We start from the raw sequence: 18,065 nt of genomic DNA on the forward strand, positions 1-18,065 counted from the left end.
AAATTTAGTTCAACCTGATGACGACTGCCTGTGTTGCCATCGAAACGTCGTATTCTATTATTTAATTTATTTTCTTTCTCCGTGACTTTACCGAAAGAACCAAAGAATAACTCAAAACGCATGTTTCTAAATGTGGAGGGAGAACCCGGAGGACCCGGAGAGAAATCCACGCGACCACGGGGAGAGAGAGACACGCAAACTCCAAATATACAGACGTCAGGGTCGCGATCCAACAATCCATGACCTCCTTGTACACCAAGCGAGGCAGTTAACACCTGGCCACCGTGGCGGCCACTCGTGTCCATGCACGGATTGGGTGGTAGTCCAGGCGATTGAGAACGCGGCTCACGTGGAAGAGACACGGGCTCACTAATCCTCTCAATCCCACTGAACCTCACACGCCTCTGACAAGCTGGGAAATCTTTGTTCTTTGCAAGCCGCGTATCCTGTGGATGCTTGAAAGCGCCCTCGTCAGGTCTTAACTTCTTGTGAAATACGTTCAAAACGCTTTTTTGTGTAGCAGAAATAAGACGAGCTAATTAAGGCGAGCAGTGTTAAAATAAATATAATGAGCGCTTAATAGCAAACTTAATATTTAAAATGAAATATCACGATGACTGTAGCAGCTGCAGCAGAGGGAAATTATTATTAAATACAAAACCGTACAATGTGTACATAGCGTGTCAGTGCAACTGGATCTCAAGATGGTGTGCAGAAAAGTGGGGAAATATATTTCCGAGCGAAAGGCAACCAAAGGCGCAGGGGAATGAAGACCCTGACCAGAAGGGAGCTGCAGACAATGGGAGCAGCAAAGGAGAATGAGTAACCTACAACTGAGCGCAGGTTGTCAAGGGAAGGGACTTCAATAAAAAAAGCCTTGCTTGATGCAGTGTAGAGCACATGTATCTATTGTATGTTGAACTTCTTTCGCAAACGTACGTAACCAACCGCGCTAATCGCATTGAGGGCAGTAGAGTGATGCTCTTTGGTTTTTTCGGTAAAGTCACGTAGGTAGAACAATCTAATAAAATAAATGAAAACAACTAAATTAAATCACGACGTTTCGGGCGCAACACAAGCGTCCTTCTTCAGGTGGGGACAACGTAGCGAAAGCACAAACGTTTCGTTGTCTCCACCTGAAGAAGGATGCTTGTGTTGCGCCCGAAACGTCGTGATTTTATTTAGTTGTTTTCATTTATTTTATTATATTTTTTACCTACGTGACTTTACCGAGAAAAAACAAAGAGTATGAATCCTTGCAGTCCCGAAAGCTTCAAATCTAGAATTAATTGAATAAAGTGAGATGAGAAGGGGGACGTAGCCAGGGGTGAGTCCATAGAGTGCGATCTTCAAATGTATTTGGGATTGGATTTGGAGCCGGTATTGAATGTCCATTGATTTAGAGACACCAACGTAAAACTGGGTTGTCCGTGCGTTCTCTCTGCGACGGGTCTCCACGTGCATGAGACACGATCGCACGCTGCTAAGAACAACTCGCACGAGCGTCGGCATCACCTGGCCCTCACCAGGCCCTTACCAAGCACTCACCAAGCTCTCACCTGGCCCTCACCAGGCCCTCACCAAGCCTCCGTTACCGTCGTGTGACCGACTGCGGAGACCAGGCCGACGACCGCACGGGATGTCTCCACGATTCACACTTCACATTGCCACGACGTCTTTGTGTTTCTTTGCAGAAATATCGACAATATATGGCTGGACTCCTCGCTCCTCCATATGGGGTGACTGAAGCCACGCCTGGAAACGGTACGTTCTCCTCTCTCCCTCGTCCTGTCATGGCCGCTCGCCCACACATCCACGGCGGAGACGGCGCACAGTTCAGCCCAACAGATTTATCCGCGTCGGTTCCACTCAAGTGAGCCTGGTCTCTGTGGCCACGTGCTATTATGGGCTGCAGCGATCGTGGGCACGATGTTTTGCCAGCGATAAGTTTCCGGTTGACATCTCTTGTGCGTTTTGGCATGGGATGGTTTCCGTGCAGCCTTGTGTTTTAGAGTCCCGTGTTTACTGTGGGAAGGATTAGAGGTCACTTGAAACACGACTGCAGAGTGCTTTTTTTGTTGCCCACATTTTTTGGGCCGTTCACACGTTGTGTGCCTTCCTTGAAAACCATTCATTATGAATGTTTTCTGTATTGTCTTTTCGCAAAATGGGACCGTTGCTGAATATTTGATCGGCGGGCATTGCTTGGGCAGCTGTTTCACCTGTCCTTACCTGCGCGAGAATTGGCTCGAGACGTGCGAGGCCGTGACGCCGCTCATAGACACGCGGTGTTGCCTCTCGTGCTCGCGGAATGTACATTGCAAAACCGCGTTATTCCGTGTTTTTTGTGTCTTTCTATTCATTTATGAGTGAAACTAATTTTACGATCGTATTTTTAGCAGTTTTACACCACGATTTTTTAAAAGTACAATGTTGATTATTTGGACCAATTATGGGATCGGAAATAGGACTGTTTCTTTATTTTGAATTGGTATATGCTTATATTCCTCGTGGAGTTGATAAAATCGATACCACTCTGTGGGAAGCTGACAGTGGTTGTCCTGTAAAGTGACTAGTCCCTGCCGTAAGAATGTGTCATTTACACCACTGGCTCAGCCCTGCAAAGAGAGATGAGCATCGCTCCCTCCCATGTTGATTTGACAAAGAAAACTCGCCACCGTTTTGTATGCATTCGGCTCATGTTTCTGATTAATAAATTGTATTAAACCCACTTGTATGTTGAGAAATGTACAGTCCAATACAAGCCACGTGCCGCCAGTTCCAATAGTTGTATTTGGTAACTGTGGAGAATCCGTGGCAGATGAAAAGGAATTTCCAGCCATGGTGTCAATGCATATGATGCCCTTCAGCGAATCCACTGCTAGAAGAAGACTTCCCAATACTGTTGGTCATGGGGGTTGTGTGACCATACTTCACCATCCTGGTCAGTGCAGGTTGGTGAAGGTGGGTGGGTGGGTGGGGGAGGGGGAGTGCTGTCCCAGGATTGGTTCAGAGATCACGCGCCACTGATCTTAGCCCTGGCTGGCATTCAAACTCAGGTCATGGAGTTCATAGCACAGTGTGCGAACCACCGCAGCATCATTCCCCTTGTATGCATTAAATCATTTATATTGCTCCTGCTTCAGCCATGCAATGGTGAGAAAATTAACATTTTACACGGATTAAAAATATTGACTGTTTCTAACGTTTCAGCGTTTTTTTCCCCTACTATTTTAATTGTCCAGGCATAGCTGACAAAGAAAATATCAGCGGCAATGCCTCGTACGCCTCCGCCAAGCTTCCGAGCAAGGTGCGTGTGTCATTGTCCGAACCGCGTGTCCTCCGTGCCGCGTGTGTTATGAGAAGTTCGGATCACTCATCTCCCCCTGCCTCGCTTTGCGCACAACGGAACAGTTGCCATTAAGTGAGAAGAATGCAGCGGAATTGTCGTCATTGGCCATTGTTCCAAAGGCACGTAACAGAATCGGGCAAAAAACTACGATTGTGAAACGACTCTCAACGGCGCGATATTTGTGTCACAAACATCGTAGAAACTTGAGCCTTGGAGCTCAGCACCATAGAAAAGACACGGAGTGAATTGTTCGCTTTACCATCGGTATTTAAACATTACACAAAGCGATGCCACGTATGGACCTGGCATGTCGCCATTGTGACCGTCAAACTGGCTGGTGTAGTCTGCAACCGTTGTAATGAGAAGCCGTAGATAAAGAGAAGACGTAGATAAAGTGGAAACTTGAGCACTTCTGGAGGCGAATGGCTGTTACCTTTGCTATTGAATGAACGTCAGACATGGATTAACCGAAAAAGCCGAGACATTTCATTTCAGCAGATTACAAGTGGTGCATTAATCTTATGGAAATGTCAACAATAACAACATCACATTCTGATCATGAAGAGAGTTAATCCAGCATTTTAAAGCACCCTGAAAAGGACGCTATATAAATCCGAAATATAATAGAATAGTAGCACATGCAATGCTTTTCGGATTGTATTTGGCGGACATATTAAGGCCTATGCAGGCCTCGAACATCTGCATGACGCACTTTAAACAACTTGCTGATCGAAATGTCATGGCATTCGAGTAGCTTGTCCCATCTGCGCTCGGAGCTGTGGCATGCAGCCATCGCTCGCAAGCTGTGGCCTCGTTAACACTTCGCATCGTGCTGAAAAAGCCCTGCCAGAGATGGGCCCCCTTGCGTGGTCGATTAAAATTGTCTCGCGGCAGAAATCGGATAAGAATATAAACGTGCGGGTATGGGCCATGCCGTTAACAGACTGCCGTTGTGGAATTCACGCCGCTGAAATGATGCCCGATCAGGCCTGTGTTCCGTAACGTCAAAAAACAACAACAGCCTGCGTCACGAACTACCGACAAATACCGCATTCCAAAATGCCACACACGAAGACAACTCCCAGCAGAAAAATAAAAAAGCATTTTGTCACTTTCTCAAAGAGGCCACTTTGAACGGTGTGTTAATTATGAGGTAATGCGAGACCAATATCCACGTAAACAATATCAACTTTGCCCCGTCCGGGTTTAAATGGTGAGAAGTCTCCACGGGCGCCACTAACCCCCTCGCTCTGATCGCCGCCTCTTAACGTTGCATCGATCGTGAGCGGGCGGTGGTGTCTCTGCGGAGCCGCGTGGGTTTCCGATGACCTGGATAAAGCGTCTGTGCCAAACGTGGCGCAATCCGAGCCGCTCTCTGAGCCCGTGGCTCCCAGGTGCCCTCTCACGGTCGGCTCGCGTGCCACGGGAGGGCCCATCACCTTGGCGGTCAATGTCACTGCTGCCCGCGATGGCTGCTGTTGATGTTATTGTTTTAGATTTTGTTGTTCGTTTGGTTTCGTTTTGTATCCACTTCCCTTGGTTCCACGTTACGATGGTTGATGATGATTGAGATGATTTAGTGAGGGTAGGGTTTGGGATGTTTTTTAACGAAACAGTTTTTTGGGTTCGGCATTTGATTAAAGTGCACACGGGCAAAACAAACTCCACCTGCGCTGGAGGCACAGAGAATGTTTAAACTTCTCTCACCATGGCACACACCTCTCTTACAGTGCTGAAACACTTTTTGACTGACCCGGTATAAACACAACACTTGGCCTGCTTAATCGAATTGTTGCTTGATCAAACTCCCGACTCTTTTCATGTAGGACATGTCTGTTTTTCATGGCCTCCGTCGTATGGCGCTGGCCCCATCATCCCCACTTTGTGCCATCGTGGGTACTCGCTCGCAGCACCACAAAAGTAGACTGCGCTAACAAATTACCTTAAATGTTGGTGTGCGTGTGTGTGGTCTGTATACTGTGTAGGGAAGCGGTAGGGTAGCAGTTGTCAGCGCGCTGTGCTACAAACCAAGCGAATCGAGTTTGATTCCCGCTCACGGCCAACACCAGTGACGATTATCCGAATCGGTTCTGGCCTCCCCTAGGTCGACTCAGCTGCAAATGAGTACCTGGTGGAGTGTTTAAATATCGCCACTAGGGAGACAAAGGCGGCCGGGCGTGGTGCTGGCCTCCCACGCCCTCGTGTGCTGTTCCGGCCTTCATAGGTGCTCGCTAGCAGCACTTGCTCCAACAGTCTGCTAAGGCTATATGGAGGATTCTTTGTTTTTGTGTTGTGTATGTAAGTGTGGTACAGTGGGAGAGCAGTGGAGGCATGGTTCGCGCAGTGTGCAACAAACCCGGCACCTGAGTTCAATTCCCGGCCAAGTCCAACGCCAACAACATCAGTGGCGAGTGATTGGAGAAATGCTCCCCGGCATCCCCTAGGTTGGCTCAGCCTTAAATGAGCACCCAGTGAGGTTTTAAAATAACGGCACTGTGGGAGACAGAGGCATGGTGCCAGTGAAACCACCCCTCGCGCGCCAATGTGTTTAGTTTGTTGTCCTTCCCTCGCACCTCCGATTAGCACGGTGGCTACTATTGTGCGAAATAAGTTCAACATGCATACATGCCGTCCTAAATAGATGCTCGCTAACAGCAGTCCTGTAAAGGCTATGGGGCATCTGTACCACTGTTGTTGCACTGTACATATGGGTATGTGTGTTTTGTATATTTAAACAATGTCCAATAGTTAACCGTAATTAAACCAGCGGGGCCCAGGTCATGCTCTGTGTGCTCGCTTGAGTTGTGACCTTTGTGCGGCATTATCACCGTCACTACCGCTCTTAAATAGAAGAGATAGGCAAGTGATGCTGGATAAGAGTATTTACCTTCAGATCTGAACGTGCACTGACAAGATATTTAGTACGAACAGTTTTACAGATGTTTGTCTCGTGGTGAACTTTGAGCGTTTTTTAAAATTCAGATTTCTCTAGGTTCCAGAGAACGTCAATAGCACTCGCCTTGCTTGATGAGTGAGTTTGTTGTGTTTTCAGAAAACTGGTTTGAAAAATATATCTTGGTTTTCAAAGTTTCTCGAGGTTTTTCTCCATGGTTTTAACGTTAGTTATATTCGTAGATGTTTAGATCGGTTCCGAACACACACCAGCCGTGCCACTGGCTGTGAACGTGCAGTCGTGCAAAATTTACCAAACTTTTGTTCGGAAGAGGCCTTAGAAGGCACCAATGGCAAGAAGCAGGCTTTTTTTTATTATTGGTTCTTTCGGTAAAGTCACGTAGAAGGAAAATAATAAAATAATAAAAATAAAACATAATAAAATAATTCTCACGACGTTTCGGCCACAACGCAAGCAGCCGTCTTCAGGTGGAGAACAGGTCTGTCGAGAAGGCAGAGTCTGAATGGCACGCCGCAGGCTTGGAGCGACTATTTATGCTGGGATGGAGGGGCGAAGAGCATCTTGACAAAATAATTTGCATATCAAGAGGAATTTAGCATATTTATGGAAAATGCAGATATGCGATTAGTACTACTTGTGAAATGCGTAGGAAGTTTGGCGAGGGGTTTAAAGTCATTATGCCCATGCATTATGTAGGATTAGCAGTATCAAAGTGAGGGAGTAAGGTTAGAATTAATAAGCAGGCTTTTGTGCAGAGTGAAAAGACTGCCCACGTGATGCTTTCATGAATATCCTTGCAAGCGAATGTAATCCTGAACCAGCACCTGATCACCGATCCCATTAAGGAACCTTCAGGATTGAATCTAGATACGACATTCGATCAATCATCCCACTACGGCCCTCACAAGTAGAGATTCAAATAAAGCCCGGCGTGTCATTTCAGAAACATCGAAAAGACCATTATTGACCACAAAGTAGTGAACCACTGTTAATTCTACGCAAGTCTATGGGTTATTATGTCTATGAGGTTGTATGTGAGTGTGACTCTCAGTGTGAGATCACACAGTCGTGAACAATTCTAAACTCTGAAAACTCAACGAAGATATTGAAGCAATACACTGCACATCGACCAAAGCAATTTCCTGAGTAACTCATCTGGACGTCGACCGAAACTTGCGGGTCATCCAGCCAGACGAAGAAGAATCGAGCAAGTGTTCACGGCTCACACACATTGAAGATATCACCGGTGGCAATAGGCTTTACCCTTCCTGGCAATAAAAACAAGTGGTAAGATGTTCAAACACCACATAGATACCTATGGCAAGACATCAGCGACAATGCATATATTATCACGGCATGTTTGTGTGTGCATGTTTTTTCCCCACAAGTATATGTGTGGCGAATGCAGATCGTTGATGCCTTGGTGTTTGAACACATTAACATCCGTTTTATTGCCAGGAAGGCTGAAACCCATTATTATATATATGTTCTCACATCATTTTGATACTGGCAAAAAAAGGATCCCTTAGATAACACTGGTCAACAAAAAAAAACATTTTTTTCTGGCCTGGACTTTTGCAGCTGTTTTAGACTAATTTCAGGGTGCTGATTCCAAATCTGATCTCAGATTTGCTCTATCACATCTCATTTTTATGCTATCGGCATACCCCATTTTCATTGATTTTACCCAAAATTAACTCTGTCACTTATGATTGCAAGTTGTTGCGAGTCAGTGACTGCTTTAGTGTTAAAATATGGTGCTGTACTTTTAGGATAGTGTGTTTATAATATAATTTTATGTAGATATCCACATTTATTTAATACTTTTCTTCTGCAGTTTTTATTGAAAATGCAATATTTGATATCTCAAAAACCTGATGTGATAGGCAAAAACTGATGCCAGATTTGGAATCAGCACCCCAAAATTACCTTAAACCCGTTGGAATACCTTATGCCAGAAAAAGTGTGTTGACCAGTGTTATCACTGGTGGCGTTTGTTTTCGGCGTCTCAGCCCAGGGATGTGTCCGTGCGGCGGCTGCGATTGTATCTCGAGAGATGCTGAGCCGTCGTCACTGGCACTGTCCGCAGCCCCTGGGGGCGACTCGATTGGGAGAAGAAAGAAAAACCCCGTCCACAATGCAATGACATAAGCAGCGCTGCCACGTGTGTGTGCTCGCAAACTGCTGCGACAAAAAACAAAAACATGGACGGAGTTTGCGGGAGGGGGGGGGGCAATGCCCATTCCAAAACTGGACACCTTAATTTATTTTGAGTAGTTTACATTTAATGTGAGGGACAAAGCTAACCCCCCCCCCCAAAAAAAAATAGAAGTCAAATTACGCCTATTTAAGGCCTCGACACAGAGGCATTGGGTCTCTGTGTGTCTATGTTTGGCTGTCGCTCTCTGTGTATCTCTGTGTTGTCTCTCTCTCTCTGCTTATGTGTCTGTCTGTGTCTCCGTATCTGTGTTTTGTCTCTCTCTCAAATTTAGTTCTACCTGATGACGGTAGCTTGTGTTGCAATCGAAACGTCGTATTCTATTATTTAATTTATTTCCTTTCTACGTGACTTTACCGAAAGAACCAAAGAGTAACACACGTCTTGTTTAACGCTATCTTATTAAGAGCATCGCTTCACCGTTATCTAATGCACATTACGTATGGGTCAGGCGCAGCTTGTTCATTTATGTAACTTTGCTTATTACGTATCGTACAAAAAATGTGCAGTCGCCGCAACAGCGTCGCTCCGAGCCGTTTTTGGAACGACAGGTAACCCAGGGCCACTGCTGAAAGTGATCGTCCACCAAAAAGCTGTCTGCGTAATCATCGTGCCTCACTCTCTGACTCCGCTCAGATATATTGAAAAATAACATAAACCCCAATCGCTTCCCATCTGTTTGAAATTCTCTCACCCGGTAGAAACGACACCTTGAACACGACACGAGCTTTTTCATTGGTTGGCCGCGCATTGATGGTGATCATGCGGCGGCAGGCGTGTTTGTATAATCACCCGCATGTGCACAGAACTTGCACGTTCGGTAGAACCTGTTTCCAAAACACCCCGCAGGAGGGTCGGGTGGGTGGGGAGAGGTTTGCAGAAAACGCCGCTCGTCAATTATCAACGTGGGCAGTGCCACCCATCTCCACCACCCATTGGCCGCGAGCCCTTTTGGGTGATGTTCTAATCGCTTGTGTGGTCGAGTGTGTGTGTGTGTGGTGGGGGCGGGAACTCCTCGGTTATCGCTGAACATCCCTGATCATCTGTGTTGCTCAAATGCCACCCCCTACATCAGCGTTCACCTTAAGACCCCCAACTCTTAAGCCAGGGCCATCGGTTACCATTAGAGGTGGGTGTGCACGGCGTTGTTCCGGCATGTTAATGATCGGTGTTTAAGTTGCTCTCCTTATTTAAGCGGAACGCTTATGTGTTTCTGGAAGCTGTTGTTTGGCAAATGCTGAGACAACGTAGTATTTTATTTTCATCCCCGTCAAATATGCATGAACAAATGCTGACCAAACGCAAAGCCGCGTGAAGGTGCAGTCACGGTATCGATCGTTGGCGAATATTCATGAGACGTCACGAGCCACGATCAGTCCACTCCTGGATGAAGTTCTCCACGAGCTGCCGCTATCAGCATGAGATGCTGACATCTTCTGATATGCTGATAGCGGCAGCTCGATATTTGACGGTGGACATCACCCTCAGGCGTGTGTGTCCCCCCTCCCACCTCCCCCCGCCTGACACTCTGTCATGGGTTTTGATGAATGTTCCATCATCCATCCCTTGGATACGTGTGTCCTGGCCAAGTCCACCCACTTTTAAGGTCAAGATGATGTATTTCACGTGTGTATGTCCTCCTCTTGGGTTTCGCCCATGGTTAAACAAAAGTCTGTGAAGTACCGAAAACACCCCCCCCCCTCGCCTCACAGCCCGTGCACGCATCTCCTTACAGGCCTGTTCACAAAGCCATCGTGAAAAAAAACACACACGCACACACTTTTGTCCAAAAGGTGCGTTTTAAAATGCCACACCCCACATACCTCACTCTGAAGTGCTCGGATATTTGTCATTTTGTGGAAACGTTCATGAAAGCATTGTGCCGGCACATTTCTTTTGCTTACGGGTTACCAGCCGCATATTTTGACTTTGTTGGCATTTTTGGTTTAAAATGAAAAAAAAAATGCACCTGCGTGCATGCACGTCGACCTTTTGGCACCGTCGGTAGTCAATCATGATAATCGGAGGTACGGAGTGGGGGAAGGAACAACAACTACGACTAACGCGGCCACATTCGTTATTGTTAATTGCCCGAGGAATCTCGAACAGGATTTTTGTTTTGTCTGCCAGTAAAGAGAATCTGTTGAAATTCGTGAAGATGCGTGCGCGATCGGAATGTGCGCTCTGCGCGGCCGCCGGGTCCCGTCAAGGAGCAATCGTCGCCGCGATTCCAGGAGTCTGTGCACCTCCCTCGCACACACCTTCTCCCCCACGCCTTCGTTTTATTATCGCCGCGAGCGTGCCAAAGGCCGCTGTGGGAGGCGCTACCGTGGCCTCTCGCCGCCCAGCCCGCGTGGGTTATTATCGGGGCGCTGAGAGCGCAGTCGGAGCCGACCGCCCTTGCCGCAAACCGGTTCGTGGGCTTCACGAGACGGCGACCGCCCGGACGAGCCAGCGTTGTAGCGCGAGTCTGCCACTGCTGAGATTTCTCATATCATCACCCACGGCTGCAGCCGAGGACCCTCGGCAGAACACTGTGCCGGGAAGAGGCGCGGGGTTCCGTCTCTCGGTTCACCGCCGAATGAAGATGAAGCGGACGCCTTTTGCTTACTAAATTCATCCGATCTCTGCTTTCATTTCGAAGCTCCTTGCTCGAGCGCGCGCGTTCGATCCGCTCCGCCCGCGATGCTCTTCGCGTCCGAAAGACCTTGGCTCGGCAACCGCTGAACTTCTCTCGACTGGACTTGTCCGAAGAGTCGGGAGAGTCTCTCGGAGACGCTTCCAAATGGAAGTGTCCCCCACTCAAGACGCGGCGGCTGGAAGCGTTAAAGTCCGCGGTCCCATGGAGATGCTGAAACGGACGCTGCGGCGACAACTCTCCGACGGCGCCTTCAACGCCGACCGAGAGCTGAGGCTTAACTGGCCGAATCTGTCGCACCATTCGCTGGGACGCAGATACGAACTTCCCGACGGCAACAGTCTTGATTTCACGATACGCGGATTGCGATGGGTAAATAGAATCGTTTGCTTTGGTATTATTTTTTTTTTGTTTTTAAAATTGTCAAACGTGTACATTGTCTGCATTGTTGTGCGTACGCGGCCCTTTTGAGTCGATGCGATGTCGACGGACACCCACGCTGTCTGGTAGTTCTTTTTTCTGTGACCTGCAACACAGTCCATGAAACGAAAAATTCCCTCCCTTGTAATCACGATGGCAGCTGCTCAATAGATTCAGCCAATGCCGGGTATCCTGACAAAATGTGTCCTCTATTGCTGCGTGATATTTTGAGGGCAGAAAGTTTTTTTTAGGACGTATATATTTGGCAGAACGCCGATCGTCATCTGGAACTTCAGTGTTGTGCTGTGTATATTGGAGATTAACTCCGCTTTCAAAAGGTGCTTTTTGGTAGTGGTGGAGACATCCCGAAGTGATCCTTGTTAAGCCACGTAACTTCTCTGCGTGAGCAGAACACCCCCCCCCCCCCACTCCGTGCAGCTTTAGAATCCTTGGCTCATTGCCAGCTCTGGAAATTGGCTTCGCATCATAAAGGTCAAACCAACTTATTCCACGCAAATTCCTATAGTTGCATAACAGTGATTTTTTTTAAATAGATAAGAATTGTAATTGGTTATTCCGGATTTTTGCAGTAATCGCCCCTCTTGGCAGTGCCTACTTGGCACTGGCGATGTGGGAACTGCATTGCCTGCTCGTGGCCGTACCGCAGTTAAACATTGCCACTGAGAATTTCCCTATAGAAGCGTACATTCAGTACCCGGGCACTGCGAGTTCTATAACCTTGAGCCGGCACACAGGCCATGTAGATGACTCTATTTGTAATGTCAGCAGCTTTATCACACAACATCGGTTGTTGCTATACACAAAGCACCGTGATGCCGCTAGATGCCGGGTGCCTTGATCTCGCTACCATGCGACTATTCACCGTCGGCAGTGGCGGCGGACTAATGCAATTTCTGGTTTTTGTCCTTCACAATACAGGGGAAAGTAAAACACCTATCCCATCTTGCAATGAAATCCTCCCGGGGAATAGTTTTTTTTTGTCCACTTCTTCACACGGTCACAATCTGTTCCGACTGCCTTTATCTTCATTGTCGTACTTTTGTCACTTTTTTGTGAGCCAGGTCTCTCTTGCAAATAGAGACTCCATTTCGGTCTCTTGAATCGCGGCATTTGCTGCCTCTGAACGGCCTTTTGCGTGTATATCGTTACTCTTGTTGATGAGTTTCTCATAGTTCTTTCTCGCGAAACGTATTGCAACACGGGTTGGTCCGCACTCTCTTCATGGCACACCTGTTTTGCGGCACCATTAGAATGTTCTATTCCCCTGTCGCCCATGCCACAACAATTAAATGTTCATTTTAATTAATATTGGCAGGAATTCTCGTCAAACGCGTTCATTCCCTCGATTATTCTCATTACCAGCATTTCTTGTTTTCATGTTGCAAACACGTTGGTAAAATGCAGTGCTTGGAGCAGTTTACAGTATAGCTTGTGAGTAATTCTATCTTATGAGTCAGCTGATTGAGTCTTGAGTTTATAAGCAACTTTTTAAATTGAAGTTAACAAAGAATGGCCTGAGGGGGGTTAAAGTGCCCCATTTGCATGTGGTGTATAATTAATTCGGGGATATAAATTATGCTAGTGCCTTGACAATGTGGTTATTGATAGTCAAGTTCAACGACTTTCCTGAAGGCACCTTTTTCCAGTGCACTGATGACTATGGACATCAAACTACCATTGCTGCCCTACCACGCACTCACTCGACCACGCAAACCTTCCCTTCTGGAGCTCTCAATATTTTGTTTGAATATAAAATAAGATAAAATTCCAATGTTCTTACAAATATCATACCACGCGAAAGCAAAAGCCTGCCAATTAGATCGTACCTGTGTGATACAAACGGCGAAGCGCACACGTGTGTACTCCAAGTTGCGGGCGCTGTGCGTTTCAGTCGCGATGATCCGATTGAGATTCACTTTTTTGTTTGTGCGGTTCGTGTCGACTGCTCATTCTGCCGGATTTTTTGCCGCAATTGCCAATTATACATTTTTTTTTTTGCTTCATCACACCCATTGTGCGGAATTCATTTGTCCGTGACATCATTAGGACCGGGTCACGAACTGCAAATGGACACAATTTCCACGCGGCGACCGTGTTGCGCAACCATAGTTAGAAGTTGATCGTGTCAGAGGCGTGCTTGTGTGCTTAATTCGGCCATGGAGATGTAAAATTTCGCGGTTGTGTGCTCCTGCAATAATCACTCGGATAGGGAAGGAGGAAACAGTGTACAGGATTAATATCTTAAGTGTTTCAGGTGAAAACTCTTTTCTTTCAAGTGGTTAAAAAAACTAATTTAAGTACATTGTGGCTCTGTTAATGCGTTGTCTTTGTCCTTGAAACGAATTGGCCTACACCAGAGACAGCCTTCTTTATGGCCTTGCCTCACCTTGTCTCACTACAGTATTTGGTGTTCAAACACCAAATGTAAAACCTATTCCTATTTTTCATCATTTTGGATACTGGAAAAAAAGGTCCCATGATATAATTGAAGTACAGCAAAAACAAAGTAAATTAACAGAGTAGTTTTTCTACCTTCGGATCAACTCTCTGAGATTTATGTATGCATGCATGTTGAACTTCCTTCACACCGTATGTAATGGGGGCATAGTTGTGTCCCCGGAAAAAAATACTGTACACAGACACTTGTAAATTAGTTTATACAGTCATAATTTTGGCTTATACAGTGAAGTATATGTCGACTGGGGGTGGGGAGGGAGTGAAGAATCCAGACGATGTCAGTCTGTTTTTATTCTCTCTTCAAGTAATAGGTCACTGAGTCACGAATAAGGAGCGGCTAATAATAGATCGAGCGCATATTAGAGGCAAGATTGAGCGCAGAATGCTGCACCCAATTTCTGTTTTGCAAACTGCATGGAAAATCAGCTTGCGGATAAATTTAAGCGAATTGCATTTTAAATCTGATGAGCTTAGTTTTGATATTCGTGGCTCATTGGAAGCCTGTAGTCTCTGCAAACCTTGACCCCTCGGATTGGAGAACACCTCCTCTGGGGGTCATTGTTGTGAAACCTATCGAAGCTGCCCTAACGAACGGTGAGGCTCAAATGATCCACGGTGTTTGTTCTTAGTGTCACATGAACGCCATAGGATTGAGACCGATTTAAATGAAAGAGGTCCCTATCTAAAACATGTGGTGGCTGGCCAGCATTGGCTTGAGAAAGCCTGACTCTGCTAATGAGACACCGAATGTTGAAACCGGTCCAGAGATTACGAGTATTAAATCAAAGATGCTGGAAGAGTTTACTCCCAGAAGGCCATGGGGCCGATTGGATGCGTGTAAATACTTGTACATTAATAAAAAACAATAGTTTGTTTTATGTGGAGGGACAGGTGCAGGAAAGAACGAAGCGTATAGTCGACTTAGTTTAACATGTTGGCTTTCGCGACCAATATTATCCATAATATAGGTTTTTTGGGTTAGATCGTGTAAATATATAAATGTGTGGCGGGTTTTAACGGCACATTTATATATTTACGCGATTTAACCCAAAACATCTCTATGGATAGTCGACTTAATTAACTTTGTATTTACAGTAAAATATCGGTTTAAACATACAAGCATTGCATTTAGCAAAATACATTTGTAACCATGAAATAAACAATAAACCATCACAGTACTGACAACAATTTGTAACTGCACATGCCTTTTTACAATAATAAATAATAACAAAATCTGAGCTGTTATTTTGAATTAAAGCAATGAAGTGCAGTGAAAAGTAGATTTCAAAATGATGACGATTTACCACTTTACAACATTGTAGTAGAATAGGAAATCCGACCGATATAACGCATTGACGTCCGCTTGAGTAACAATGCAAAATTCAAGAGAAACGAAGATTTACTGATGGGAAGTGTAGCGCTGTCCAGCTGGGAATTCGGACACAGTTTTACGGTGGACTAATTCTCATTCCATATTGCTGCGTCGTCACGACGATAGCTCAGGGAGGCCCTTATCCAACCGTGGATTGACCGTGGCCGATGACGATCTCGGAGATGTGCGGGAGTGAGAAGGGAGCTCTCTAAGAGAACTCGGTAGGAGCGGCAATCGCGAGAGCGGCGAGTAAATGGAGCATTCGGAGATTCACAGAGGCAAGAGATTAAAGCTTTATTTGGGCAGCAGCGATCACCGTAATGGTCTCGGCAAAGCCCATTGCGCATTCGTCACTTGCGTTCAGCTTCACTGCGGCGGAAGCGGGCCTGTGCACATGCACGGTCACCTGGCCCTTGAACGCGATGCATGCGCTGCTGGAACCGAGCCCTCCTCGCGTGACGTTGGAAACACCTGCCAGGTGCCGGCAACCTCCAGCCTGACCGTGTCAGGCGACAGAGCCGTAAACACGTCACCTGAGCTGCTGTGTTGTGACTCACGGCCGTGGTGCTTACGGTTGCCACTCTTTGGAACACTAAACCTGCAGTGGTATTTACAGGCACCTCTTTACAAACGCTTCCTATTGCTTATTTAATTACTCGCCACGTAATTTAATTGACAGTTCCGTTCGTTTGCCACGTACTGTAATTCATTGTATTCGGTGCACGTCTTGTTTTGTTGTTCAAAGTTTGATTGATTTTAATGGGGTTTTTTTTGCTTTCGTTCTGTTGCATTGTTTGCCATGCATGCATATTCCGTTTTTTGTATTTTTTTGTTTTGTTCCAGACTCCTATAATAGAGACCACAGTCTCCCACCGTCCATTAAAACCTCTGGGCCAGGTTTCGCTCATGAGCCAGGTAACCCCCCCACCCCTTCTGTTTGCTCGCCACACACACCACACGCACCGCGGCACTGGATGGACGTGAACCTTGACCTTCTCCCACGGGGTTTGTGTTCCAGCCGTAGAGCGTTGCAGGCTGTGCAGTTGCATCAGCGGCCGTGAGCTGGAGGGGTGCGCCCAGGCACCAAGCCACAAACATTGCTGGCAAATTGTACAGGGGGCCCCATATGTCATTCCTTGCATCAGGGCCTATGCCAATTACACTGCACCACTCAATAAAGGAGACATGCAGAAATATAATACAGAGGTTGCAGCGTAACCAGACGCAATAAAATCGACGGGTTTTTTTCTCCGCAGATGCAATAATTAAAGACACTGACAAATTTGTCCATTTCTATCTCAAACACAATGCTGACTAATGGAGGTATCAAATACAACAATAGTGATTTACAGCCTTTCGTCAATCTACTGATGAGTGAAAGCTTCCCCACACTCTTCGGTCATGGAGGTTTGTTTGGCCATTCATCATCACACTGGTTGGCAAAGGGGGGCCCAGGACAATTTGAGAAATCGCTCAGCGTTGACTTTATTCATGGCCGGGAATGGAACTCAGTTCGCTGAGTTCATAGCTCTGTGCATAACCAATCTGCCACCACTCCACGGTAAAACACACACACTCTACCTATCGTTGGAGTCATCATGCAGTGTGCTAACCACGATGCCAGCACTCTACCCGAGTAGAAGTGTAAGCTGCCTTAACTCAGCTGGCTTGCGCTATGGGAGGGTGGGATGAGCGGACCGCATTGCCATCGCTGTGCACTGACATCCAGATGCTAGCACAGAGATTCTTTCATTCCAGTCCACCGTGATTCACGTTGACTCAAGGCTGTTATCCCATGTGCCTCTGGAGCACGTGACGTGCACACTCGGTGATTGTAAAATCGTATCGCTCGCAATAGCAGCTTCATATAATTCTAGATTTGAAGTTTTCGTGACTGCAAGGATTCATACTCTTTGGTTTTTTCGGTAAAGTCACGGAGGTAAAAAATTAAAATTTATTAAATCGTGATTTAATTTATTTAATTTTTTACCTATATGACTTTACCGAAAAAACCAAAGAGTACAGTTTCATATAGCCCATACCGCAACATTGTGTCGGTCAGGAATCCACTGGCGTGGGCTGCTATGTGCAGCTTCACACAACGCATATAATTGACCACAACACGTGACACAAAATATCCACGTGTTGTTATTGTTGTCAGTGTCTGTGCGTGGATATTGCTACTGAATTCCACAGTCAGCTGACCTTGTTACGTGACAAGTACCGGACTTTGTGAAGCTCTGTGTCAGGCCACCATGGAATGCAATGTGGTGTACGTTGACATTGTTGGAATTAACCTCTTTGCCTTTTCCAATGCTAAAAGTATAATGTGTCATTGTTTCAGTGGGTGAAACCGTATTGCCTGAAGACAGATTAACTCTTCAAATGGAGGAGTCAAAAGTCAGTTGCATGGGTGCATCCCAGTTCACGGTGATATTTGATCGTAGTCCATCTTTGCACATGGCGACTGACATTTACATCAGGATCAACAACAGTGCCATGATCCCTGCTGAGTAGCCATCCTGGTGCAATAAGAAATTCGCTCGCTCTATGATATTGTTCGGTCATCGGCAGTCCAGCAGAGACGTTTGGCTTTCAAGGCCCACTTCAGTCGCATATGCTTGATACTGCCACGTCCTGGGATGGTACACGGTCCTATCATTCCGCTACTGA

General features: G+C 46.4%; 1 protein-coding gene across 6 annotated transcripts in view; it reads left to right on the plus strand.

Annotated features, from left to right (window-relative positions):
• Window positions 1-18,065, plus strand: part of RAPGEF4 (Rap guanine nucleotide exchange factor 4) — an 88,614-nt gene that overhangs the window by 43,510 nt on the left and 27,039 nt on the right. For 4 of the 6 annotated variants that reach the window (XM_061557544.1, XM_061557545.1, XM_061557548.1 and 1 more), the window contains 3 exons: window positions 1,695-1,764; window positions 3,246-3,310; window positions 16,236-16,307. In XM_061557544.1, coding sequence (XP_061413528.1) covers window positions 1,695-1,764; window positions 3,246-3,310; window positions 16,236-16,307 — 207 coding nt within the window. Of the gene's footprint in view, window positions 1-1,694; window positions 1,765-3,245; window positions 3,311-10,879; window positions 11,495-16,235; window positions 16,308-18,065 lie in introns of those variants that run through there. The other 2 variants (XM_061557546.1, XM_061557547.1) reach the window with 2 other exon arrangements.

The sequence above is a fragment of the Lethenteron reissneri genome, chromosome 23 (genome assembly GCF_015708825.2).
Source record: "Lethenteron reissneri isolate LAM-NWPU_2019-01 chromosome 23, ASM1570882v1, whole genome shotgun sequence".
Classification (NCBI taxonomy): domain Eukaryota; kingdom Metazoa; phylum Chordata; class Hyperoartia; order Petromyzontiformes; family Petromyzontidae; genus Lethenteron; species Lethenteron reissneri.